Genomic DNA, 26,262 nt, shown 5'->3' with positions numbered 1-26,262 from the left:
AAAAGATGTTCCCTCGTATCAATATTAGCTAGCAATTCGAATTTTAGTTTTTTTGGTTTTTGAAAATGTCAAATTATAACCGATCCGAATAGTTCAGTTTTTTCAAAATACAGACGAAATTCAAATTTTCATTTTGGTCGGTATATTTATTCAAATAAGTCCTTGCTCCGGCAGTCACGTTCGATGCCAATTTCTAAACAAAAAATCGTTTTTTGAATAGCGAATAGCGATTAACTCATCTGAGGTCGGAATTGGATGAACACTCGCAACTTTGACGACCTCCGTAGCCGGACCACACACACTACTTCGCCTCGCCGTCTATAAACCGCAGTCACCAATAGGTTTTCCCCCAACTTCGATTTTATCTGGAATTGGGTGTTTAGGGATTTTGATTAGTTGATATTCACAATCTTTTTGTTAGTCAAATAAATTCACCCAATTTTCTTTTATGCGGGAGCTCATTTGTGTTTCTTTCCATGTGCCCGGCTTAAACCCTAGAAAATTCCAGGTACGTATTGATTGCTCTGTGAATTATCGTTTTTTGTTACCTCAATAGGATCGGAGTGCCATAACTGGTTTCTTCTTTAATGTTGCACCGATGAATCGTGATCGGTAATGTGGTTGTTTTGTCTAAATCGATCAATTGGTTCGATAAAGGTTATTCAATTCGATGATAGTGTGATATCCTGAACTATTGTCTAATACGGAGTATGAGCCATGGAGAGGGGAAAGATAAGTTCTTTGGTGAGAAAGAGAATCTGCAGTCAACGAGGAAGAAAAAGAAGTTGGGAAAAGACGAATTTACGCAGGCCATTGCCAGGAATGTGGTGGCGCAGGTTTGTGAAAGCTTAGGTTTTCAGAGCTTTCAGCAGTCTGCATTGGATAATCTCGCTGATGTAGCGGTGAGATATATTCAGGAAATAGGAAAAATGGCGTCTTCTTACGCGAATTTAGCTAACAGGGAGCAGTGTAATGTATTTGATGTGATTCAGGGGTTGGAGCATCTGGGCTCAGTTCAGGGTTTTCCAGGTGCTTCTGATTTTAGGCATTGCCTTGCACGATCCGGCGTTGTGAAGGATATAATTCGATTTGTTAGTCAAGCTGATGAAATCCCATTTGTATATCCGATTCCTGCTTTTCCAGTTGTTAGAGAAAGGGTATTGGACCTTAGTTTTGCTCAGGCACAGGAAACCCCCCCTGAAGAACATATACCTAGATGGTTGCCCAAGTTTCCTGATCCTGTGACTTATGCTGAGTTAAGTTCTGCAAATGAGAAAGGCTCAGAAACCGAAGCTGTTAAGATTCAGCAGGTTGAAAAACAGAACAGGAGAGCTGAGAGGTCTTTGCTGAATTTGCAGCAGAAGTTTATGTGTAATGGATCTGAAGCGGGAGCAATTGTTGAACAAGGGGATGCGGCAAAGGCACAACGAGCAGCAGAAAACAATCCATTTCTTGCCACCCCTCTTCAATCTTGGGAAAAGGAGGTATCTTTGCCTAGTCTGCCAGCTAGGCTCATCGATGAGTCTTTGGGGTCTGGGTATCATCAAAGTCACGAAGTTATGGAAAACCATGTTTCGATTACGAAGCCATCTTTGCAAGCCAGTGAAGCTGCAAGGAGTGGTCCTTGTGAACCTGAGGAAAGGAAAAAGATTCCTTTAAATGGGAGGGCCAATGTACAATTTAAGGTTGGGAATGTTAAGAAATCCTTAGGCACGGTGACAAAACCTCAAAACAACGGCACTGAGAGAACTTCTTGGTTTGGTGACGATCATGATGAAGCAGACAAGAAGAACGATATGGCTGAGAAGATCCTTTGGGGAAATACGGAGTATCAACCAGAAGTGTCTAATGTGTAAATTAGAATGTTTAATTAGAGACTGTATAATTCTTTTCGGAGCTAGCATCCAATGCTTGCTTCGTAGTAGTCAGAGTCAAGAAGCTTGATATTCTCTGCACAGTGCACAAGCATTTTAGAGTTTTGAATGGAAAGTTTCGCTGAGTTGTTGAGGGTTAGTTGTCAGTTGTTTGCATGAACCCATGTCATTGAAAATTTTTTCAATAACTGAAATTAAAATTATTAGTTTTCGAGTTTTTGTTGTTTTACCTTGTATCCTGTGACCCAATGGTTAAGCCATTATGTTTACCTTATCTTCACTGTATTTGTTGCTTATTGGGATGGTTCAGCTACAAGATGCACTGTGTCTGTAAAACTACTCCAACAATAGACATAGCAGGTTCTAGCTTGTACAGCAACAAAGTTTATCTGATCATTAGACTATTTGTATTGCCTACATTTTGATATGTTACTGCTGTTCAAGCATTTATTGCATTCAATAATACTAAGACTAAGAGACTCTAGTAGAACCTCATTTTAATAAGAAAAGTAAATACCAATCCTCAGTGCTGTAGTATTTGTTTGAAGCAAATTGCTAAGAGTGCATTCTTGATTATGAACTACATTTAAATGCTTAGCGCTTTGTGCCACTCAAGTTCCATGTCTTGGTAAATGAACCACACAATTTTTCTTATGAACACTATGTCTGTTGGACGTTGGTACTACAATATTTTATGGTAACACAGCAGTGGTGATACCACTATATGACTGTTTACATAATTTATTATTTGAAATTTAAAATTTGGCCTGTCTTGTTTCCTTTTCACGATGTTGTATACTCCCTCTGTCTCCAAAAACTAGTTTCGTTTTGCCATTTTCATCCGTCCACCAAAATTATTCCACTTCTATTTTTGGAAACTTATTCACCATACATTACATTAGTAACGATGTGGGTTCCACTACCCACACACAATATTACTTCAACTTGCAACCTACTTTACCAATTTCGCATTAAAATCCGTGTTGTCCCCAAACTCTCTATTCTTAGGGGATCAATGGAGTATTTTAGATTGCATAATACTGCATAATGGATTCCAGAGGACACCCATGAATAAGGTGGCATGGCTTCTTCATTGAGTGTAGACATTTGCAAGGAACTTTTCTATTGTGTTTGTAGCTTTATTATGGCTTCAAATGGCTTAAACGTTTTTGAAGTTGTTGTTTTGCTACACTATCCTATTATAACATAAGATCATAAGTTTGTTGAATTTTCACTTGATAACTAAGTTAGCGGCAGAGTTAAGTAGTTTATCGGAATTATGTTGCAAATTGCACTGGCTGTTATGTTCTTTTATACCCACTCCAGTATCTTGTTCCCTTATTTTGCAGTTGCTCATGGATTTTATCCTGCTTTAACCCCCCTACCATCCATGGTATGAATAGAGTTGCTTTGTGTGTGTGGCACTTTTCATTCTTGTTAAAACTTCCTTGGAGTACCATTTCAAGCAAGAATGTTATAATCAGTCCTTTTACTGCATAGCAACATAATCAATGATTCCATAGGCATTCCCAGTTCCATTAAGGTTAGAGTCAAACACTGCATTCTATATAGTGTAAGGTCTAACATCGGAGAAATAAGCTGTCCTATTTCAACATATATTTAGTTTGCAATCTTTCAAGTTTCAACGTATGAGCTCCTTGTGTTGTTCAAACGAAGTAAATATTTAATTGCAGTTTTTTTCAGTTTTCAGGAACTGTTGATTTGATATCAGTATATTAGAGGCACCCTCAGTTTCTACTACTGTAACGCAGTGTGTAAAGAAAATTTTCTCATTAATAACTATATTGCTGATAGCACCGATATTTTCAGAATGAGAAACAACTGATGCCTACTGTTAGTTTCATGCACTGTGATGTTGTGCTGCCAATTTTCCTTCACGTTGCAATTATGACCTCAAAGATGATTTGCATAAGTGAGTGGTCATAGACTGAAGCATTTTGAAGAAAAGCTGATACTTTTCAAGTCAATTGGATCTGTTGTACATGGAATACTTCTGAAAGCAAAATATACTATGTATTTACAAAATAAGAAAGAACCGGGTGACAATACTACATGGTAAAGAGTTCCCTGCAAGAGGTTTCAGTTCACATGTGATGACCTCATCATCAAGATTGCAATGTGGCATCCTGCATAATTGTTCCATCTTCCCTAATAAGCCCCTGTAAGCTCAGTCTCCTTCATGTTGTAAATAATATGCCTGAGGTTATTTCTCGAACCAGTATTTCATTTTGCCACATCAGTATCAATTTTTCTCTGGACTTACTGATTTAGTTTCTTGTCATTATTTTCATATTTTGGCAGAGTTCTTCATTTGCTTCCTCAATTGGATCATCCTCTTCTTGAAGGGCATGTAAGGAAAGGAGATGGCTGCCCATTCAGATGATAATCGTATCTTTGAAGAGTTCGAATGCTGGTGGCATCTTTGTTAATGTATCTCTCACGTGAATTAGTGCTCTGATATGTATATTCATTGTCATTTGCAGCAGTTTCTTGGTTTAGTCTTCAACAATATCCAGACTCGTGAATCAAGACAAACAGATCTCCTGATCTTCTGCCTGATCGGGACTTGGGCTCTCGTCTTTTATTCATTGGCAGAAACAAAGATCATTTGTTAGCCAGATGAACTATTCACGATGTTACCTATATGGCACAATTTTGCCAGTCGTAAATATGTTAGAGCTGTTATTTAGACGATGCGAGACCTAACATGCATATGAAATTATGAAGTGCGCACCATCCTTGGATTTGTAGTTACTTGCATATTGCCAAGTTTTGCATAACTAAAAGATACCATATTGCAAATTTGAATCCGATGTTGAAAGTTTTTACTCAGGACAGCAGATCAATACCTTGTAAAGCTGTTGAATGCAGTATCAAGAACTGAAACTGGACTTGGTTGTTCTGTTGGAATCACTGCGAGCATGTCTTGTTTTGGTGTTGTCACATGATCCTGTGGCAGAAATGCTAACCGTCATTATTTGCGTAAAGCAATTAATCTAGAAAGAAAGGTAAGCATAGTTTTGCTAAAGAGATTAACCGAGCTTATTATATTATTATATAAATGCCCTTAACAAATTTGTTTTTAAATAAAATTTTGAAAATTTATCCCCTACTCATTCATTTCTGTGTCTGCCTATGTGCTTAATTGTGGGACATCTATTGGGTACCGAATGGACTAATTCATTTGATGAATTATGATTTATATTCGATCGTATTATAGCCCGATTGATTACAAAATCAGAACAAATCAATAATTTGGCAATTTATAAGTGGATTTTAAAGTTATGCAAAATTAAAATTTGGCCAAATGTTCTAGAGTTTACATACAAATACCCCAAAAATATATATACAAGATATAAATAAAATAAAAAAATTGAAAAACATACCATGCAGCATGCCAGTCACATAGGCCACAGCAGGCACTTGTAGTTAACGCACTCGCAATATGGGAGTTTGGTAGCAGAGTGCACTCATGGGCCCACATTGGACAAAATAATAGGGTAGCAAAATTGCTAACCTAAACAACACACCACTATGGTGCTACCCGTAGCTCATCACTTTTGCTACATTATATACTAAGGAGGCCTACAGATGCCCAAAGTTTAATGAATCGGCAGTTAACCATGAAACTGAAAACAGCGGTTACGGTTTTGAACAGGAATCGCGAAATTAAAATGGAAATGGAGTAGCTATAACTGTCGGTTCTGAACTGGCAACACAAAAGATTGTTGAAACCGAACCAGAACCGTGAAAACTGCCGAAAAACCGACGGTTCGAAACCATAACCGAAGATATGCTCAAGGCTCGGTTCTGATTTAAGATTTTCCAAAATTGTAACAGGTGGTTCCTAAACCTTGGGGGAGGCGGAGGCCTAACACTGCATCACTACATTGCAAACTGTACGTTTTACACAAACAACATAATTGAGCATATTAATTTAACACAAAACAAATGGATTAAAAGTGTAAAATATATCAATGCTAATACGCATTCTGACAGCTTTTTAACATATAAATATTATAAAAAATAAATATTTCCAAAAATTTTCAATAAACATATACAATTAGAATATTGTTATAATTCTTTATGAACTTCTTTAATTTATTATATTTTTTGTGAACTTCTTTAATTTATTATATTTTTTGTGAAAAAATAACTTAAATCGAAATGCAACATTTGGTCTTTCATACACATTTAGATGCACGAGTGAGAGGATCAAATGACAATATTTTTCTTCAAGAGTAAATTACAAAAATACCCCTTTAACGGCATCAAAAACCAAGGCCAGTATAGTATAAACTGTATAACGACAGGTGAGCCTCAACCATAGCCCTAGTGAACGACGGCCATGACCGTACCAGTCCAAAGATAACCAAATTCCTTGATGGGTTCCATTGGCTAACGCTCCTAATGTAGCAAATATACCTTCTCGGGTGAATCCCGGTGCATCAACTTTTCACCTAACACAAAATCATAGTTCAAAAAGAAAACATCCTTTGCTATAAGCCTAAACATAAGCCCTATAAGCCTCTTGAGCTATAATTTAAGCCTCAACTTGGGATTGGGATATTTCATCGTTGGACATCTGTTTGAGTACCCTACAGTAGAACTCCCAAGAAAGGTCTTGCTCACCTATAGGTCTTTGACCAAACGGGTGTTGCTCCACATAATTCTGCACATTTTCAGATGCTGCCAGACCATCCAAATAAACTCGAAGATCACCTCCGGGACCTGCAAAACAAGTATTCATCACCTATCGTCAGCAACTGAAAAAAGTCAAAATATCAAGGCTAATGCCATCTCCTTTACCAATAGAGATCAAACTTAGTATGTACGTTTTTGGGGAATGAAACTGAGAACCAAAAAAAAAATAGATATATACATGGAAAAGTATATGACCTAGTGAATTATCATTGGTGTCTGAGTACTGGTATGGATTGGGAGATATTGCTGAATGCAACTAAGCAAGCCAAACAAAAGTGAGGATTAGTAGAAAGAAGAAGCTAATGGAAATAGAAGTTGAAAAACAAGCACCATTAAATAAATAGGAAGAAAAGCTTACAGGATTTAGTAAGGACTTGTAAGGAGAATCATCCAGCAACACAGTGTTTGTTTCATCAAAATCTCCTTTTTTCCATGGGATACTAGGATTATCCTTTTCCCAAATGTTCCTTAGCTCCTTGCAGACCAAGGGCTTATGACGATTTTCAAGAGTTTTGAACCCTGTTTGTGTACAATATCTCATATCCTGCATTGTAATATAGTACATAAATGATACAAATTTATAAAATTATAATTTGCATTCAAGAAAAGAGTCAATCCAAGAGCTGAAACCAACATTAAATGGCGTTAGTAGATAATTACATAGGCAAAGAAGATTTTGATATTAGACCAATTCGAGCACATATGCGAGCTGATACTTTCAATCAAACAGCAGTGGAACAATTCCATAGACATGATTATATGCACTATTATAGCCCCATGGCGTGTTCAAATGCAAATCTCATTTTTTTTGTTGGTGCCTTGGTGGTGGGAATAGATAGGCAAGGAGGGTTATGTTGCTTTCAATATAAAATAAGCCACTAGGATATGTGCAATAGGATTTGTATACTATCAACCAAACAACAGTGGATCAATTCGATAGACAAACTTATATGCACTATTATATCCCCCATGGCATGTTCAATGCACATCTCGTACTTTTTGTTTCTTTATACTATAGTATAGTTAGTCACTAGGATGTGTGCATTTAGGCAGCACAGGAAATTGATTATATGAATATTCATCAATAACGCCAAAATAATCCAAAAAGATTTTATTGGACCATTAAATGTACAAAAGCTACTTTGGTAAATATCAGAGAAAGCTTACCCAACAAAATAGCAACTTGTCCTTTTGGTCTCCCAGTAAATAACTCACAACTGCATCAAGTATTTTCCTGTGTAGTTTCAGATGTATATGCCAAAGTTAGAAATTAAGTCTCAACACAACAAACTTGGAGATGGTTCCGAAACTAGAACAGAAAGCATGAAAGAAAATAATGCAGTGATCTGAAAAAGGAGATAGTATAGTTTGAGGAGTACTTGGCTCTTGATGACCATATGCCCACATAAAAGTTCTGGAAACAGAACTTCAAAAAATCATCGCAGAAGGGTCTCTTGAAAACTACAACAGGATAACGACCAGCAGTCAATCCACTATATTTTTATCCTAATAAATTGATGCTTAAATATCAGCAATTCTAAGAAAACAAAGCAACATTCAATCCTGACCTGCTCTTCCCAGTATTTTAATATCCGCTTTATAATGTTTTGGGGCTGGGAATACTACATCTGCAAGCAAACCATTTATATCAAGGACAATAAGTTTTTTCCTAACTGAGACAATCGGAGTCGTTTTAAGCCATAAGATTTCCGCATCCTTCGCAGTACATGCATTGCAAGTAGGGACTGCACTCCTCCCCTCAGCATGACCATTTCCCCTCTCCAGATTTTCTGTCGATCCTTCATCCATTCTGCTAGAGAATTCATCCTTAACTTTTTCCTTCTTGGCCTTTCCTCGTCTCTTTTTTCTTTTCACAGTCGCATTTCCTTCAAGACGTTGTGTCGGTCCTGTATCCACTTTTGCCTGGTCTATGATCTGGAATTCATCTTGAACTTTTGGTTTCTCGATTATCACATTCCTTTCAGCAACAATAGCTGTTGACCCTGTATCCATTGGAGTCATACCCACATTTGGAACTTCATCTCTAGTCTCTAGAATCTTGGCATTTACATTTACTTCAGCAAGCTTTTCTGTTGGTCCGGCATCCCTTCTGCCGGAGAATTCATCCTCAACTTTTGCCTTCTTGTCTTTTTTTTGTCGCCTCTTTTCTCTTTTCACAGTCGCATTCCCTTCAGCAGAATGTTGTGTTGGTCTTATATCCACTTTTTCTCTGATCTGAAATTCATCTTCATCTTTTGGTAACTTGATAGACACATTAACATTATCTGTTGACCCAATATCCATTTCTGCCAGGACCACATTTGGTACTTCATCTCCATTACCCGGAACCTTAATATTGACATTTGCTTTATCAAGCTTTTCTGTAGGTCTTGCATCCATTCTGCCCAAGAATTCATCCTCAACTTTTTCTTTCTTGGTTTTTCGATGCTTCTTTTTTCTTTTCACAATCACAATTCCCTCAGCGAGATTTTGTGTAGGTCGTGTATCCTTTTTCGCGAGGTCTATGCTCTGAATTTCATCTTGAACTTCTGGATTATCAATAGTCACATTCCTTTCAGAAACACTATCTGTTGAACCTGTATCCATTTCAGTCTGGGCCAGACTTTGTGCTGCATCTTTAATCTCTTGGTTACTGAGAGTTGCAACTCCTTCAGCTAAATTTACTGGTCTAGCATTCACTTCACTTTGGAATTCATCATTAACTTTTGCTTTCTTCTTTTTTTTCCCCTTCTTTATCCTTTTTCCAGCCACATCTCCTTGAGCAAGATTTCCTTCCGGCTGCCATTTGTCCATTGAATTTTGGTCCATGCTTTGAGCTTCATCTAGAGTTTTTGAATTCTCAGTGATAACCTTTCCATCAGCAAGATTTTCTGGTGACATTTTTTTCATTTGATTGTGGTCCAAGGTCTGGAGTTCATCTTTAACCTTTGGCTTCTCGTTGGTCAGATTTGCCTTCTTTATTTTTCTCTTTGTGATGGCAATCTGTACTTGCCCATTGTTCAAGTTACTGCAGCACATGCTTTGAGTTTCATCTTGAATTTTCTGATTCCCAATCACCGCTTTAGTCAGGCCATTTTTTTGGATTTCATCTTTCATCTTTGATTCCTTGGTGGTCAGATTTTCTTCGGCAAGAATTCTAGCATTCAATTCACGTTGGGCTTCTGCCTCAGTTTCTGCCTTTGCAGTTCTTTTTCGTTTCTTTGTTCTTTTCCCAGGAACAGTTCCTTGAGCAATAACTTTTGTTGACCCTGTATCAATGTTACTTGGATACTCATCAAGTAATTCTGAATTCTCGATAGCCACACTTACTCCAGTGAGATGTTGTGATGACCCTCTATCCACTTCACTTTGGCAAGAAAATTGGTGTTTATCTTTATCTATAGGCTTCTCAATAGTTTCATTTCCTCCAGCAAGTTTTGCCATTGACCTTGTACCCATTTTACTTCGACCCGCATTTTGGACTTCATCTTTAATCAGCTTGTCTACAAACACATTTCCGTCAGTACTTTCGTTCACCAACTGAGTATACATGTTATTCTGGTCCAAGCTTCGGACTCCATCTTTAACTATTGTCTTCTTGCTCTTTTGTGTCTTTTTCTTTCCTATGTTAGCTTTCTCGTCACAGCAAATTTCTGTTGAAAGCATATCCATATACAGGCACTAGAACTATAATTAACCTACACTACAATACCAATACAAAAATTAGAATTAGGTTAGAAGACATAACGGAGCTCTAAATTTACAAGCAACCGTGACCACTATATCAATGAAACACGCATTAGTTATCCATGCAGAATTCCTTTTCTCAATCAACAATGGATGCCCTAAACTTATTCCCATAATAATCCATTAACATACACATATGTATTCAGATATCACATTCTTTGACAGTCAAAGCATAAGTACTGATAGAAGACGAGAAAGGAGCAGCCATCCATGAAGTAAAAGTTCACAATCCACAACATTGATACATGTATACACATAGAGGGTACATGATAAAATTCCAACATTGACAGAGGAAGAATTTGCAATTAGAACTTGTAAACTGGGAAGATAAACACACACAACGATTCATAATAAACAACTAAACACGAAATCAACAGCACAGCCACTAAATGCCCTTACCAGGGCGTTGTGGAGTGTCCTCAAGCATCCGCAACCGGGAAATTGTAGGGGGTAGCAATTGCTTCTGCCTCAGCGGCGGCCGGAGAAGAATTAGAAACCGCCGATGTCAGGAGGTTTGATTCACTCCTGAGTCGCCTAGCTGCGGCCGCGGCTATTGCTCCTTTGCAAACGGCGAATGGCAATGGCTGTGTGCTGCAAAGGAGAAAGAGGGAGGGATTGCAATTTGCAGAAAAAAGGGTAACTTTTTAAACCAAATAATTTATATATCAAAGAAACATTTCTCTTACTCCCTATATTTACAATCTAGTACCCGAATTTTCAACTTTGCAATAACAATTCAGAATCCAAATTATTTTTTTATAAAAGTCTAAATTACAGATAATTAATATTTTATCATAAATAATACTACTAACTGATTATAATCGTGATTAAATACTCAAACTATACCATAAATAAAAAGAAATGTAGGAGTATCAAAAACAATTACTCCATCCGTCCATACATTTACCATTTCTGGTCATGGACAAAAAATAGAGCACATTCATTTATGGAAAATTTTTAGCAAATAATAATTCTACACATCATTCCATTAACACTACTTCTCACTTACTTTTCCTCCTTCTTTTTTATTTCTTCTCTCTTACTTTACCAATTCTATATTAAAACTCATGTCATATACCAATTGCCCTATTTTTTGAACGGAGGAAGTATTACGAAAATAGATCAGGGGGCTCATCATGGGCTACTGTGGATTTTAACACAAATATAATGTTACATCAAAGCAACGACCTTTTTCGATCTGGAGTAGAATAAATAATATAGAAATAAATTTTACCGGGCGTGATATTTCTATCACCAAACATTTAATTTTGAACCATTTTTGCTCGTTTTTCAACAATTAATGTATTTAATTGAGAATGTAAGTTTGGGAAATTCTCATTCAAATGTCAAGCATTCGGATATTTAAGTACTACTACTAGTAAACATATATGGATTGATACATTTTTTATAAAAATATACGGTAACAGTTCGGGTATTAATTAAACTAGTGTTAACCCACGTGCGATGCACGACGTAATTTTTTTCATCATACTATTTTAAATAATTAATTAAAATAAAAAATAATATAACTATGAAGATTAAAATTAAATATAAAAATACACTATAAATAAAAATTCAATAAATATAGTATTTATAATGAAACCAAGACAAACACAATTATTTTGACAACGAAGAAGAGAGTGTCAAGAGGACACTTTTGAAAAATATGTTTAAAACAATCATTCATATCTCTCTAAAAAAAGCATAAATCACAATTTTAGCAAAATAATCAATAACTCATAATATTCAAAACATCAAAATTATGACCATAAAAATATTCAAATGATAAACTACATAAAAATAACATTAAAGTAATTGGTTTAGGACATTAATTCATCATAAGTGATCAAATGTTTTTTTTACACCACTTAAATGTAATTATAGCAACAATGACGATAGAAATATACAAAAATAATAAATTATTTAAAGATGAAAATAAATATTATGCATGTCTCGAGTCAATAATATTACAATTCTTCCCTTTCTAAGAATTGTAAGAAATATTGTGATAAAATTATCGAACCATATATACATGCGCTACTCTAACTATTGCAATCAAAAGAAAAAAAATAACAATAAATAAATATAAATTACGATAAAAATTATAATATAAATTGAACTATAAGTCTAGTTGAGAAAATTCTTCTTTCTGCAAGACAAATTACATTAAAGTTGGTGATCTCGGATTGACGTATTATCCCCAATGATGAAATCCTCCTAACGTACATAACATCTCAAAATCGCTAGGCACCGATGAACTTGATGGGGCTCTAAAAATTGAGTATACAATGTTCCTAAAATGTACAATACAATGTTGAGAGCTTGAAAGAGAATGGAGAGTGCTTTTGTGGTGTGTGATTCATCCACAACTCTATGCATTTTATAATCACAAAATTAGTCAATGATAAATCATGGAATTAAAACATCATAAATTATAATATTAAGACAATGGAGGTTACAAAATTTTGAATTTTCTTATTATTTTTGTTGTTATTAGCCATGGATTAATAATTATAATGAATAAATGAGTTACTACAAAATTTCAAAAATTGAATAATAATATTAAAATACTAATCATTGTTTTTAATAGATTAACCGTTTCACATTTAACTCTAGTTTGACGTAAGTCTCTGAATTTGAATAACACGTTTTCTTCATCATTTGGCCATGGAGTCATAAATTGTAACATCATTTGATCCAAATTTGATTTAAAAAATACCTAATTTTAGTTATGTCTAACGGTTTGTAATTAACGCATAATTGGCTGTTACAAATAAAAAACATGATTTAGTTGTATAGACCCAAAGCTTATAAATATTCAAAAGCTTATCCAAAACTTATCAATATTTAAAATAAGGCCAAAACTCGCCTTTTATATATGTATAGACTCTAAAATTTCCTAAAATTTAATACTTCCATATTATTAGGAGTAATATAAATAAAACAACACACAAGGAATTTTTCTTATTTTTGTTTTAGTTTGAATTTTTTTATTGTAGATTTATTAGAGTGTTTCATGATTAATGTGTTATCTTGTTCTATTGGTAAATTGTGTAATTAGAAAACCAAATAAGCGGTGTTATGTTTTGATGTGTTTAATTAATTTATTATAAAAATGTCTTTTTATTTTTGAGTTAACTACATAAATGATACCTGATCTATTCACTTTCGCACCTAAATGGTACTTGATCTTTATTTAATAAAAAATATTCAATTAATTTAATTACTTTAAATAATTAATTTAATTAGGTATTTTGTTTTTTATTTATATAATGCAATAAGATGCAAGTATAAAACACTAAAAAGAAAGAAGAAAAAGAAGAAAAAAGAAAGAAGAAGGAAGAAGAAACATAAATTAAGGAGAAAAAAGAAAAAAAAGGAAGATAAAATACTAAAAAGAAATAAAAAAATGAGAAAAAAGAAAGAATAAGGAACTAAATAAGAAAAGAGTGTGCATAAAAGGTCCCTAACTTTTCGACTTGTTGCACCGTTGACCCCTAACAAAAAAAAAATCCCACCAGAGGGTTCTAACAAAAAATAAAATCACAAACCAGGTATTTTCGGACAATAACACCCTTAAGCCCTTAAAGGGCATTTTCGGGACGTCTTCGTTGTTTTAGCAATTTTCAGTGTCAAAGCTTCACCCTCGTCAGTTTTCGTTGCCAATTGTAACTTCAATGCTTCACACTCCTCAGTTTTTGTGTGCAATTTCTCTTCAAGAATACCTTCAATTAACGATTTGGCTCTAAGCTGAGATTCGAATTGGTCTCGTTCAAGTTTCACTCTTTGAAAGTAACTATCTTGGCTTGGGGACAGACTCGCATCAACCCATTCGAAAAAACTTGCAATCATCTTCCTACCAACAGAACTTGGTGATTAAACTGTCTGCCAACAAAAATTATTTTAAAATACTTAATACAATACAAGATTATAACCTTCCATATTGAGCAGCGATAGTAGCGTCTACCTGGGTTAGCAGCCGTCCTAGATATCACAAGCTCAGCCTCAAGATCATGATTACAGTTCACAATTTTTGGACGAGGGCAATTCTAATTGAAGCTTGACCCTAAGATTGAGAAGAAGAAGAGGACATTGCAACAGGGCCTGAATTGAATTCAACATAACAAAATTCAAATCAACATTTCTACTTCGACGAAACCAAAATTAAATCCAGAATTGGAAAATAATATTCTAAAATTAAATTCCCAAAAATTCAACATAACAAAATTCAAATCAACATTTCTAACGCAATAACAAAAAAACAACAACAATGAAATCCCCAAAAATTTCCATACTACTGTAACCTTAAATCGTATGCTAAAATTCTCACCACAATTGCAAAATCCCTAAAATGAAATCCCCCAATATTTGCAATTAAAATTGCTCTCTAAAATGAATGAAATCCCCAATATTTGCATAGTACGGTAACCCTAAAATCGGAAATCCCTAAACCCCTAATTTGCTTTGCAAATCGTTTAGCCTAAACGGGTAGCAGTTCACTCTACCAAAAAATAAACAGAAGCACACTAACTCGAGTTAGGGATGACGATTCGCGGGGTTCACAAAATGACGACGGAGAAGAAAAAATTGAGACCAGAAGAAGGCAGAAAAAAACGAAGACGAATGATTGAAGAGGGAGAGATAATATAGTCTAACTCAACATCATAAAAAAAAATGGAAACAAATAGCCTGTTTGATTTTTGACATCTCTTACACACTAGCTTGTTGTCACAGCATAGGTGTGCAGGGGCTGACAGATTTCAGGTATAATGAGACGCTATTGCCCTTCAAGCTATTTGGGCAATTTCGTCCCAAAATTGGCAAAATATGTACTGTTTGTGATTTTATTTTTTGTTAGAACCCTATGGTGGGATTTTTTTTTTGTTAGGGGTCAACGGTACAACAAGTCAAAAAGTTAGGGACCTTTTATGCGGTTCACTCATAAGAAAAAGAGAAATAAGAAAGGAAGAAAAAATAATCACATATTTGGTACCCTTTAATTGAAATTTTCAAAAATATCCTCCATGAAAAAAAAATCACATATTTGGTACTTAGGGTTATTTTTATCACTGGGTACCATAAAACGATATAAAATAAAATTCAGGTACCATTTATGTGCGAAAGTGAAATATCAGATACTCCCTCCGTCCGCCATTAGGAGTCCCATTCCTTGGCGGCACGAGTTTTAAGAAATGTTAAGAAAAGTGGGTGGAAAAAGGTTAGTGGAATAGAGGTCACACTTATATATATTAGTTTTAAATGAAATGTGAGTAGAATGAGTTAGGTGAAGGTGGGACCATATTACCATATATGGAAAAAGTGAACCGAGACTCCTATTCGCGGACGGACTAAAATGGAAAAACGGGACTCCTATTCGCAGACGGAGGGAGTACTAGTTCACTCTTTATTTTTTGTTCTGGGCTCAACAACCAAACACGAACTATTATATAGTACTCCTGCATTCACAAATGAATTTAACAACAAAAACTTATCTATGGTACATGTCAAATTAACTTAAACATGTTTCGATGTTGTTATATAGTACTAGTAGCACAAAAAAGGTTTCGTGACCTTATATTTTCTAAACCAACTATAGATGAACAAAAGTTCTCCAACTAAGCATATAAAACTTCAATTTTACAAGCAAAAAACAGTTACTTGATATGCACAACTGTCCAAAACGTGAAATATCTCGCTAGCCGCTTCTACTCTGGCTAATCACATTACAAAATTCAGTCCCTAAATCTTCAATCCATATCATTACCACATTTATCAATTTATAAAATCCACCCATGTTTGATCTCATAACTAATGCGTATATACAATTTCATGCGGAGTACCCTTTCCATCTCATAAAAAATGTCACACTTGGGATGACACTAGATTTTAGAATGTTTTATTTTGTGTGTTAAATGTTTTATTTTGTGTGTTAAATGAAGAGAGAAAATATAATTTTTATTTTTATATTAAAGTATATTTTTTTCAAAATAAAAATAAAAATGTGACATATAACTTACTACTATAAAGAAAGAAAGACATATAATTTTTCCCAAATAATCCATCGGTTCATACAACTTGACACATTCATATTAATGAAAGTATATTTTCAATAATAATATGCTCATGTCAACTCAAACAATACTTATCACAAATATAGTAGAACATTAACTTAAAGCTAGCATACTATTTTTATCATTTTGTTTCATCAATCAACAAAATATATACTTTGCTATGATCATAACACTTCGAATAAATTAAGAGTACATATATCCTTTAAATTTTTGGATTAGAATTTTCGGATTTCGGATCAAATCGATTATAGTTTAGACAAATTTCAAATTTTCGGATTCAGAAATATTAAAAACTGAAAAAATATGACATAAGAAATTTGAAATTGATTATAACTTCAGCAGACATCGTTTCCTTTCATTCATTTATTTATTTATTTTTTAGCATTTATTTTAGCATTTAAATTTTCAGTTGTTACTTAATTAAATGGTGTAAGCTAAATGTTACTCCCTCCATCCCTAAAAAGTATAAATATTTGATACGAGTTTTAATGCATAATTGAAAAAGTAAGAAAGTGATAGAATTTTTTTTTTAAGTATTTTCAGTGGAGAATGAATTTTACCTCATTATAAAGAATAGAGTTTCTAGATTTATAAAGTTCAAACTTTTTAGGGATGAACTCAAGAAAATAATTCATACTAGTACTTTTCAGGACTAGAGGAGTATAATTCTATATTTAACTATAATAATAGTATTTTTTTCTGAATTAAAATATTAGAAAGTTTATAAAGTCATATATTGTTAGTTAAAACTTTATTTTAGGCCAAGAAGAAATAAATTTTAGATTTTTTTTCGTTTGGATCGGATTTCATAATTTGGTTTTTGAATTTTTAAATTTGAGGTTGATCAGATTTTTTTTTAAAGTTCAAAATTTTCAAATCGAATTTGCCTAAAATCTGATCCAAAATTACGAATTTTTAACTCGTAGTAGTAATACTCCTAAACTTTTACTTAAGGCGTCGAAGTGTGCAATTACATATGTACCCCTTATTCACTGCCAAAATTACATTATCATCCTCAAATTAGGGTTTTATACCTTCCTCTCACTCTATCACATCCCCCTTCTCTATCTACACAATCAGAGTTCTCTGCTGAGCAATTCCTTAATTACAATCTGCAGAGAATTCTAAATTTTCACTCTTACGTTTGGAAAATGACGACGATTGTCCCCACAACGGAAGAAGATCCCGCTCTCTCCGTCGTGCGGTTCGTTGCCCAGTTGTCGTGGGCCGATGCTGGCCCAGAGGTAACTCTTAATTCGCTCGCAAGCAGTTTATGGAGTATAAGTTTTCAGATGTTCGTAGAGAAATTTCATTAAAATATTCCATTTTTGAAACTTTGCTGAAAATATTTGTCACATAACAAGTGGGATTAAATCCTTAGGCTTATTTTTTTCCGTTTACTGTTTGGAAGTTGCTGTAATTACTATGACTAGATGAGGTAGTTAATTAATTTTTGAAGTACTTTTTTTAAATGATGATAGGTAGCAGAGGGACATGTTAGTAGATTGTTGGTGGAGGCGCAAGAATGTTTAATACAAGAGAGGTGGTTGGATTTGGCCTCTTTGATTCTTACTTCTGCTGATATCATTTTCTCTAAGGCTTCTGAGAAAGGTAAGCACTGTATTTAAATTGTTGTTCTAAGTATTATCAAATTTTTCATCACATAACTTGGGAGCTTGAAATTGTATAATTTTGCAACTGGAATCAATGACACAATACTTAGATTTCCTTTCTGTTCCTGTGTGAAGGAGTTCAACTGACTTACATATGTTTCAACAATTTACTTCATTTTGAAATCTTGTATGGAATTAGCCATCCTATATTTTTGGTAATAAAACAATTACTAGAAGGCACACATGCTTTATGAACTCTGCCTTCTCTTTCCAAAAAGTTACACGTATGGTGATGCTGGCTGAGCAGGTTTCTGAAGTTTTTTGTTGTTCTGCCAGACCTTGAATGCATTTACACTGTTATCTGCCACCTTGTAAAGAAGCCTGAGAGTCTCGATCAAGTGCATGAGATAGCAGAACTTATAGCCACAAAGGTTACTCAACAGCCTAATGACAAACCTGGTCTGCGGTTGAAGATGTAATACACTGAAAGCCTTAGTCCATGAGGCTGCTCAGTTTCATAAATTCTGACATTTCTCGTTTGTTTTCTTTTAGCTTGTTTAACCTCTACAACCTATTGGAGAACCCATATAGCCAGTTCTTTGTCTATATGAAGGCCCTCAACTTAGCAGTCAGTGGGAAGGTCACTGAACATGTTGTACCTTCTTTTAAGAAGATGGATGACTTCCTATCAGAATGGAATCTTGGAACCAAGGATAAGAGAGACCTCTTTCTCACAGTTGCAAATATTTTGAAGGACAGCAAGAGGTGAGCATGTCTATATGTTTATGCATGTGATGCGATGAGGCTGAAGATACAGAAACTAGTTGCTGAGTTCTATAATTCCTTTCATGATTATACACTTTCAGCTCAACAAAAGAGTCTTTTGACTACCTCATCAAGTATCTTGAAACTTTTTCTGGTGATGATGCATTGGCTTTGGCTGAAGCTAAGGAAGAAGCTGTTCGTGCTGTTGTTGAATTTGTTAAGTCACCTGACATGTTTCAGGTAATGCTTGGAATTATTTTCAGTTGACCAGAGGAGCACCTTGGTCTTGGTTTTTAAAAATATTATTCATTATATATTCTTGTATTTGTAAGGAATTTATCTTACTGAATGAGAATTGGTAGTTCCTCAAAGCACACATAAGTACTTATTATGGGAAGTTTGCTTGGGAAAGTTGATGCTATCACTTTACATAGAATAACACTGCATATAGTTTCCAACAGGGGCCATATAGAAGTTTATTTGCAAAATTTTTGTTGAATGATAAACTTTGAACTTGATTCCTCCGTGTATGGTGAAAGCTCGACCTGCCTAGCTAAATAGTATTACTAGGAGATGTAGTTCTGTGCATTATTTCAGGACCTATTTCTTCAAAATTCTACTACTAGTTCTTGATTCTTTTTCGCTTTTCTGCTTTTTGGAAGTGTGGAAAAGTGGGTGGTTGGACTTGTGATTGTGTGGTGTTCTGGAAGCTTGCTTTCAGAAAGTGAGTGATCGGTTGTTTTCGTCATGGAGTGATTTTTCTATATTCCTGTTGTCCCAGGGGGACTTATTAGATATTCCTGCAATAGCTCAACTGGAGAAAGACAGTACATATGCACCGGTGTACCAACTTCTGGATATCTTTCTTACTAAGAGGCTCAATGCATATCTGGATTTCCAAACATCAAAATCAGATTTGTTGAATAGCAATGGTATGCCACTCTTAAATTCTGTAAGATAATGAATGTAATCTGTGTTATATATATCTATAAAATGGCTTGCCACTTGCGGGACATGATACAGGTCTTGTGCATGAAGATTGTGTTTCTAAGATGAGATTGATATCCTTAGTAGATCTCGGTACCAATGAATCTGATCAAATTTCCTACTCCTTAATCAAGGAAACCCTCCAGGTAATGTTATTTATCATATTTGTATAAGATGCTGTTTCAACTCAACAAATTACATCTGATGTATTATGATAATACGATGTTTGTTTTCTTCTAGATCGAGGACAGTGAAGTTGAGCCGTGGGTTGTCAAGGCAATTACAGCTAAGCTTTTAGATTGCAGAATTGATCAAATTAACCAAGTAGTTATTGTAAAGTACGATTCGATTCCAGTTTAATATCTCTTTGAGCTGCTTTATGGTAAACCATCTATGATTCCAACCATTCTTCTATTTTACTTCAGCCGTTGCTCAAAGCGTGTTTTTGGACTTCACGAATGGCAATCCCTTCGATCGAAGCTTGCGGCTTGGAGGGTACTGAATCTTGAACAATCACTTCTAGCATGTCATAAAGGATAGGATATATGTTTATGACAGCTGTTTCTGCGATTCTATCTACTGAATCTTTTTGTGATTGTAGCTCCCAAAAAAAGTTGCTACAGCTGACCTATTGCGCTCATAGTATATTTTAATTTCTTGCAGGGAAACATTGCTAATGTAATGAGCACCATTCAAGCAAACAAGATCGTTGATGATGGCACCCAGGCAGTGCAGGGACTGACAATTCGTTGAGAGTACTCTTTGCTATTATCTTCTGCGGCTGTAAGTCTGTTGTACTGCTCCAAAGCTCCTAGCTATTTTTACAATCTTTGACAACAGGGTTGCTCGTGTTAAAGAGTAGGCAATCTCCCCCTTTTTTTGTTAGCCGAAATTGATACTACAGATCTGCTCCAATTTTGTTTTTTGATAGCTACATGAATTGTATTAACTTCCTTTCCATGAGTTTATTTTGCACGAATATTATGATTTGTTTTCCATTAACTTGATAAAAGCTAAGAAGCTACTAGGCATGAGTATTTCTATTTCATTAATATTTCTCATTTCGTTCACAAAATGTCCGACACACTTCATTCTATAACAAAATGGTGCGGTAAACAACGGAAATGACGATGACACGAAACTTGAATACTCATGTCAAAGCGTTACAAAAGGCGGTGGAAGATCATAATGCTCGTATGGATGTTGTGGAGGCATTATTGGTCCCTAAAACCATAAACTTTGGCCATAATTTGGTATTTCTCACGAACTTTAATGTTGGTCTAGAATATGACAAACTTTACCCTTTGTTTGGTACTATTTCCCAAGCTTAACCAAATACGATATTTTCATCGTAATCTTATTTTACGTGAGCAACAATGATACATTTTATAATATTTTAAACTATTTTGTAAGTTCATAACAAGTAGGACAAAAAGTTATGTAGAAAAACACATTGATTTAATTGTGTCAAATATGATAACAAAGTCTCGTAAGTTAGTCAATTATGGTGATTGACATGCCATGGGGAGTACTAAATATTATTCCCTTCGTCCCGCTTTAACAGTCCCATTGACTATTCTGTCCTCCTTTTGTAAAAATGATAAAAAATAGTTAAAGTGGAGAAATGGTAAAGTAAGAGAGATAATAATGTAGACAAAACTCTTCTCTATATTATTTTCTCTCTTAATTTACCATTTCTTATCTTTAACTATTTTTTATCATTTTTACAAAAAGAGGCAGAAAAGTCAATGAGACTGCTAAAGCGGAACGGAGGGAGTATTTTAGACCAATTTTAAAGTTCGTGGGAAATATCAAACTTTGACCAAAGTTTATAGTTTTATAGACCAATATCCCATGAACAAACACTCTATGGGTAGGAGATCCGCCCCGGTTATGAATGCCTACAACATGACTCAAATTTGAAAGCATCATCACTCTTGACCACTACGTGTCCCTGGACATTCGACAACTGGAAACGATGTAGTCGGGGAAAACAAGCCCTTGATTCTAGCAACAAAAAAAAAGTCCATTAATTATAGAATAGCTAAATATATGCGCAAGTATCGTATATATAGAGACTAATACCTACCCAAAAATTGATACTGCATATCTGCTCCAGTTTTGTTTTGATGGCTACATGAATTGTATATTGCACACAAATATGATGATTGTTTTAGTTTTAGATGAAATGCTTCGATTTCCATTCATTCTCAAGCTTCATTGATTTGACATTTGATGAAAAATAGAGTTCTTTACACTCCAGATTCAAAATACAAGTTCTCATTCGACAGTTCTGCTTGTTGACGTTTATTAAGGCTAGTTCATGTAGCTCCGATCATGAAAGTACAGTGGCCTCTCTTCGTAAATCTATCGATTGCATTTGTTATTTCATTTCAGTCCGTAAATGTGAACTATTATCGTCAGAAGATTACCTGCAAGAGCACTAGGTAAATCCAAGCGAACACGTGCAACGAGTTTTAAGTCGTTCCATCTTAATTCTAGCTTAAGCCTCTTCCTTCATTTACAGAAAAAAGCTCTGCTATTATTGTACAGTTCTGTGAAAGAGCAATACAACAGATTCTCAAAAGCAGATTTGAGTGCAATTTTTTTTTAATCATGAACATAGTTTCACATTCCAAGATTCCCTAAGTTTAGCAACTAAAGAATTCCTTGTACTCTCCAAAATAAACGATTTTAATCTGCCCATAATGTTTATTATCTCTGCATGGACTGCTTCAAACGAAATCTCCGACACAGCAAAAATGAATCCATTTGCAACTTTAATCATACTTTGCGCACACACGCTCTGCATATTGGATAGTACCTTCAACTCATGAGTTCAAAATGCTCCACATAATTAAACCAGCACAAAGATGAAACCAGACATCAAACATAATTGTATAACGTACTACGCAAAGCGCCAACATAACTTTGTTATAGATGTCATGTCTGAAAGCTTTCATGGCTGCTAACATATAACATAACAAAATGGTAGAGAACTAGGAGAAGATGCAAAGCAAAAACCATTCTTTCTATTTGGCTGCAATTATAGAAACCCTAACTTTCACTATCCACCACTGCAGAAGCATCTGCTAATGATTTTAAGATATGATCAAGATAGAGACATCAAGAGACATTCATGTTAATGGACCCGACATCCCTCCCAACACCGCTGGAAATTCATTGTGATATTTCGAACATTTTTTTTCTGGATAATTGCACATCAAGAATGATAAAATATCATTAATACTCCTAAATATGCCTTGAAACTATTTTGTTAAGAAATATCACGTAGAGACTGAGAATCATTGCTAGCATTACATAAAAAGGACATAGTACTACTGATCACCAAAATGACAAAAAGAAAGGGAACTTACTTAAAAATTCATAAGCCAGAATCATTGATGTTCCATAAGCTGACATGGTGAAAAATCTTGGGCCAAATCCTCTGTAAAAGCCAGTCCATCCATCATCAGCAATCAAACTTCTAACCACTTGCTTTGTTGTGGGTCTTTTGTCATGCCCAGTCACCTGGAGCATATAGAAACACACAGATTAGAGCATACACTAACACATAGAAATGGCATTAGTGTCCTTAGAAATGATACAGGTGAAAATTTGCATATTTACCACAACATATATTCTGGGAATTTACAGCCAAATGGAGAATAACAGATTTACTTTACCTGTAAGCGAGTTTTAATGGTGTCTAATGGGGTTGTTACACATGTTGAAGTTGCACCAGCAGAAATTCCTCCAGCAGCTTGAACCAAAAGAACTTTTCCTTCGGACGGAGCAGCATTGCCATCATCCAGAAATCTGCCAGACATATAACAAATTGCAAACTCCATTTAGAAATTTCATCCAAAAAATTAGTAAAAGATACGCCCAAGAAATAAACAATAGCTTAAATCATCTTCATAATACAAAAATTCTTAATCAAAACCGTCGAAAGATGTTGCAAATTTCTAAAAATCATCTCTGCTGCAAATATCACAATCCTAGGTGAGTTATGTTCGAATCTTTTTTACGGCGGTGAAAAAATAAAGAAAACAAAAACAGAATTTGTACCATATGTACAGGAAGTAGTATTCTTTGAAGACTACATGATAACTATTAACCACTAAATCCTAGGGTTCAGTGGCATGTCATTAACAATGAGGAATTGGATAAAATAATTGAGACACTGCTACAAGACATGCCTTGAATACCCAGCAAATAGAGATTAATGCAATACCTCCAAATGACTCGTTGACTTGCACCATAGGTTGCCCACCAGACTGCACTGGCTGGAGAATATGTGAGAACTGAGAGCCCAAAGCCTCTATACAGACCGCGAATCCCCTCAGACTTTACCACCTTACGAACAACATCCACGCCCCCAGTATAGGTTGCATGGCCTGAATATCCTTGCACCATCAGTTTCTGACTAACCTTTTTCAGAAAATCGGTAGTCTTAGTATTAACTATTACTACTAAAGAAAAGAATTCGAAAGGTTAAATATCTGATTTCTATTGTACACATACTGTGATTTCTATGTACTTACTCATAATGTGTTGATATTATATTCCATCATATAAAAAATTAACTCCATCATATAAAAAATTAACTCCAAATTAAACCTAACACATAATTCCATTGAGAGAAACAAACCAGAGAACATGTGAAGCATACCACATCAACTGGAACAAATACAGCTTGTGAACAAAAAGATGCCATCAGGCCAGCAACCCCATTTGCTACAGCTGCTTGTGTAGGCTCTGACAGTTTGAATGGCGCTAACATCTTCAGTGCAGCTAGTTTTGTTGTCTCTAATGCAGTAAGAAATATTATTCTGGTAGGTATGGCTCCTGTCACGACAGTGCCAAAACCTTTATATAAACCACGAATCCCGTCTGTTTTTAGGAGGCCTTTTATGACAGACAAAGCATTTCTTTCTACAGCATTGTGTGACGCTACTTGCATCCTGGTTTTCACAACTGACATTGGATAAAGTCCCACTGTAATTCCAGAAAAAATTCCAGCTCCAGCAACATAGAATTTAGTTTTGTGAAGCCTACAGGGGAAACAAATTAAATTGAATCCAAAATGACAAAAACATAGAATTTCCAATATTTATAGATGTGTGCTATAAAACATCACCCAGGTACAATCAATAATCAGGAAACTTGCACATTAAATAGAGTTTGTGGCATCACAAGATTTAAAATCAATGGAGATACATGTGACAGTCATTAAGCAATCATAAAACTTTAAATATTGCTGAAACAACATAGACACTTTTCCGAAATTTCAAATGCAATGCAGCAAATGTGATTAACACCGTAAAAAGACAGATAAATCCTACCATTACCATTTCTAATTAATTGAATACAATTAGAATCAATTTCAATAAAATAACTCAAATTCTTCCCAAAATAAGCTACTAAACATCATTAATAACGTAAATGATGAAAAGTGGATTGATGAAACCTACTTGTCCCAGTTGATTTCCGTTTGACCGAATGACTGCTTCTGAATTCCGGCTGTATCCATGATGAGTGCCAAAAAAGAAAAAAACTAGAGATTCTCCTATATGAACTCTGCAGTTAGCACAAAGTCATCAACTCATGGTGGAAACGAGGAAAATTTATTCAACGAGCTTTCTACGAGTAAGATTCGCTTTTCTTTAATTCAAATTAATTGTAAAATGCTACTTACTATATGTCAGCATTTGGTGGATGTTGGTGGAGATTCATCCTCTGCAATACTATAAAAATAATTCTATATGATGCAATAAATAAGATTAATAGTAGTACCATATTTCATTTTGTGCCGTCACAAACTACTAGCATTATTTTCTCTTTTCATAAAATTTTTATTCTCTTTCACCTTTACATTCAAACATCAATTCATCAATTTTATCAAAGAGAAATAGTGCATTTTTCAATAATACTCCCCTCCCCTTTGCTCAGTCTTCACTAAATTGGCATTCACAATCACAAATACTGTACATGCACACTTTCATTTTAAGGAAAGAGTGAATATCAAATTTAATCTCTTAAAAATAGAGTTTGCATTTTCATAAATTCATTAGTTAATGTATTAAAAAAGAAATAGTTATATATACGAACTAAAAAAACATCGTCATAATTGGTGTCATGTTCCTTATTTGCCAATTAGCCCTTAAGAACCTGAATGTCTTTCTTTTTCTCTTTTAATTGGTGCCATGTTCCTTATTTAATTCGTAACTGATATGACAACTTTTTAAAAATCAATTTTGGTTAATTTATTTCTCTCTCAAAGAAAATCCTTGGACTAGCACCCACTATAGTAAAATAAAAAAAATCGAATCGAGGGGAATTTAATTTAGTCCAATCTCAAAATCAAATTAGATTAGTAATAGGTTGGGCTAACAGTAGTGGACTTACCCTCATCACTCTACCAACTTATGGGTTATTTCAAATCACATATCAATGGACAAATTGATTTAGATTTAA

At 34.7% G+C, this 26,262-nt stretch overlaps 4 protein-coding genes and 1 long non-coding RNA gene across 21 annotated transcripts; 2 read left to right on the top strand and 3 right to left on the bottom strand.

The window, feature by feature from the left end:
- Positions 1-157: 157 nt before the first annotated feature.
- On the top strand, positions 158-4,631 carry LOC125189079 (transcription initiation factor TFIID subunit 8-like). Of its 9 annotated transcripts, none has more exons than XR_007170818.1 (5): positions 158-341; positions 499-508; positions 3,224-3,267; positions 3,705-4,056; positions 4,197-4,631. XR_007170818.1 is itself a non-coding variant. In XM_048086271.1 (3 exons), the coding sequence occupies exon 3, from the start codon at positions 711-713 to the stop codon at positions 1,854-1,856; it is 1,146 nt and encodes a 381-aa protein (XP_047942228.1). In that variant the 5' UTR covers positions 161-341; positions 499-508; positions 658-710; the 3' UTR covers positions 1,857-2,088. The 9 variants fall into 9 exon arrangements, 4 of the variants coding, with proteins under 4 accessions (XP_047942228.1, XP_047942229.1, XP_047942230.1 ...); XR_007170816.1 differs by having other exon boundaries at positions 458-508; XR_007170817.1 differs by lacking the exon at positions 499-508.
- On the bottom strand, positions 3,890-5,357 carry LOC125189080. Its single transcript, XR_007170819.1, has 3 exons — positions 5,282-5,357; positions 4,745-4,845; positions 3,890-4,473 (listed from the first exon to the last, which is right to left on the bottom strand). It is a non-coding gene; the product is annotated as an uncharacterized LOC125189080 (long non-coding RNA).
- Positions 5,358-6,052: 695 nt separating this feature from the next.
- Positions 6,053-10,959, bottom strand: LOC125188417. Of its 4 annotated transcripts, none has more exons than XM_048085245.1 (8): positions 10,746-10,959; positions 8,168-10,302; positions 7,979-8,060; positions 7,767-7,833; positions 6,958-7,143; positions 6,795-6,855; positions 6,528-6,626; positions 6,053-6,355 (listed from the first exon to the last, which is right to left on the bottom strand). In XM_048085245.1, the coding sequence occupies exons 2-8, from the start codon at positions 10,269-10,271 to the stop codon at positions 6,303-6,305; spliced, it is 2,652 nt and encodes an 883-aa protein (XP_047941202.1). In that variant the 5' UTR covers positions 10,272-10,302; positions 10,746-10,959; the 3' UTR covers positions 6,053-6,302. The 4 variants fall into 4 exon arrangements, with proteins under 4 accessions (XP_047941202.1, XP_047941203.1, XP_047941200.1 ...); XM_048085246.1 differs by having other exon boundaries at positions 6,053-6,626; positions 8,168-8,227; positions 8,327-10,302; XM_048085243.1 differs by having other exon boundaries at positions 6,053-6,626.
- A 6,521-nt stretch (positions 10,960-17,480) lies between these two features.
- LOC125187235 (eukaryotic translation initiation factor 3 subunit M-like) lies at positions 17,481-20,780 on the top strand. The gene is made up of 10 exons (XM_048083785.1): positions 17,481-17,661; positions 17,899-18,028; positions 18,367-18,505; positions 18,583-18,795; positions 18,897-19,035; positions 19,577-19,727; positions 19,819-19,928; positions 20,023-20,120; positions 20,208-20,277; positions 20,446-20,780. Exons 1-10 carry the CDS (start codon positions 17,569-17,571, stop codon positions 20,533-20,535), a joined length of 1,233 nt encoding a protein of 410 aa, XP_047939742.1. The 5' UTR covers positions 17,481-17,568; the 3' UTR covers positions 20,536-20,780.
- Positions 20,781-21,546: 766 nt separating this feature from the next.
- Positions 21,547-25,622, bottom strand: LOC125187236 (solute carrier family 25 member 44-like). 6 transcript variants are annotated; one of them, XM_048083787.1, is made up of 7 exons: positions 25,484-25,622; positions 25,260-25,365; positions 24,458-24,839; positions 24,020-24,216; positions 23,469-23,601; positions 23,160-23,313; positions 21,547-21,789 (listed from the first exon to the last, which is right to left on the bottom strand). In XM_048083787.1, exons 2-7 carry the CDS (start codon positions 25,316-25,318, stop codon positions 21,674-21,676), a joined length of 1,041 nt encoding a protein of 346 aa, XP_047939744.1. In that variant the 5' UTR covers positions 25,319-25,365; positions 25,484-25,622; the 3' UTR covers positions 21,547-21,673. The 6 variants fall into 6 exon arrangements, 5 of the variants coding, with proteins under 5 accessions (XP_047939744.1, XP_047939743.1, XP_047939746.1 ...); XR_007170583.1 differs by lacking the exon at positions 25,484-25,622 and adding an exon at positions 21,872-22,214 and having other exon boundaries at positions 21,671-21,789; positions 25,260-25,467; XM_048083786.1 differs by lacking the exon at positions 25,484-25,622 and having other exon boundaries at positions 25,260-25,467.
- Positions 25,623-26,262: the final 640 nt, after the last annotated feature.

Source organism: Salvia hispanica, chromosome 5 (genome assembly GCF_023119035.1).
Source record: "Salvia hispanica cultivar TCC Black 2014 chromosome 5, UniMelb_Shisp_WGS_1.0, whole genome shotgun sequence".
NCBI classification, from domain to species: Eukaryota; Viridiplantae; Streptophyta; class Magnoliopsida; order Lamiales; family Lamiaceae; genus Salvia; species Salvia hispanica.
Note: the sequence above shows the minus strand (reverse complement) of the source record. Positions and strands in the feature narration are given on the sequence as shown.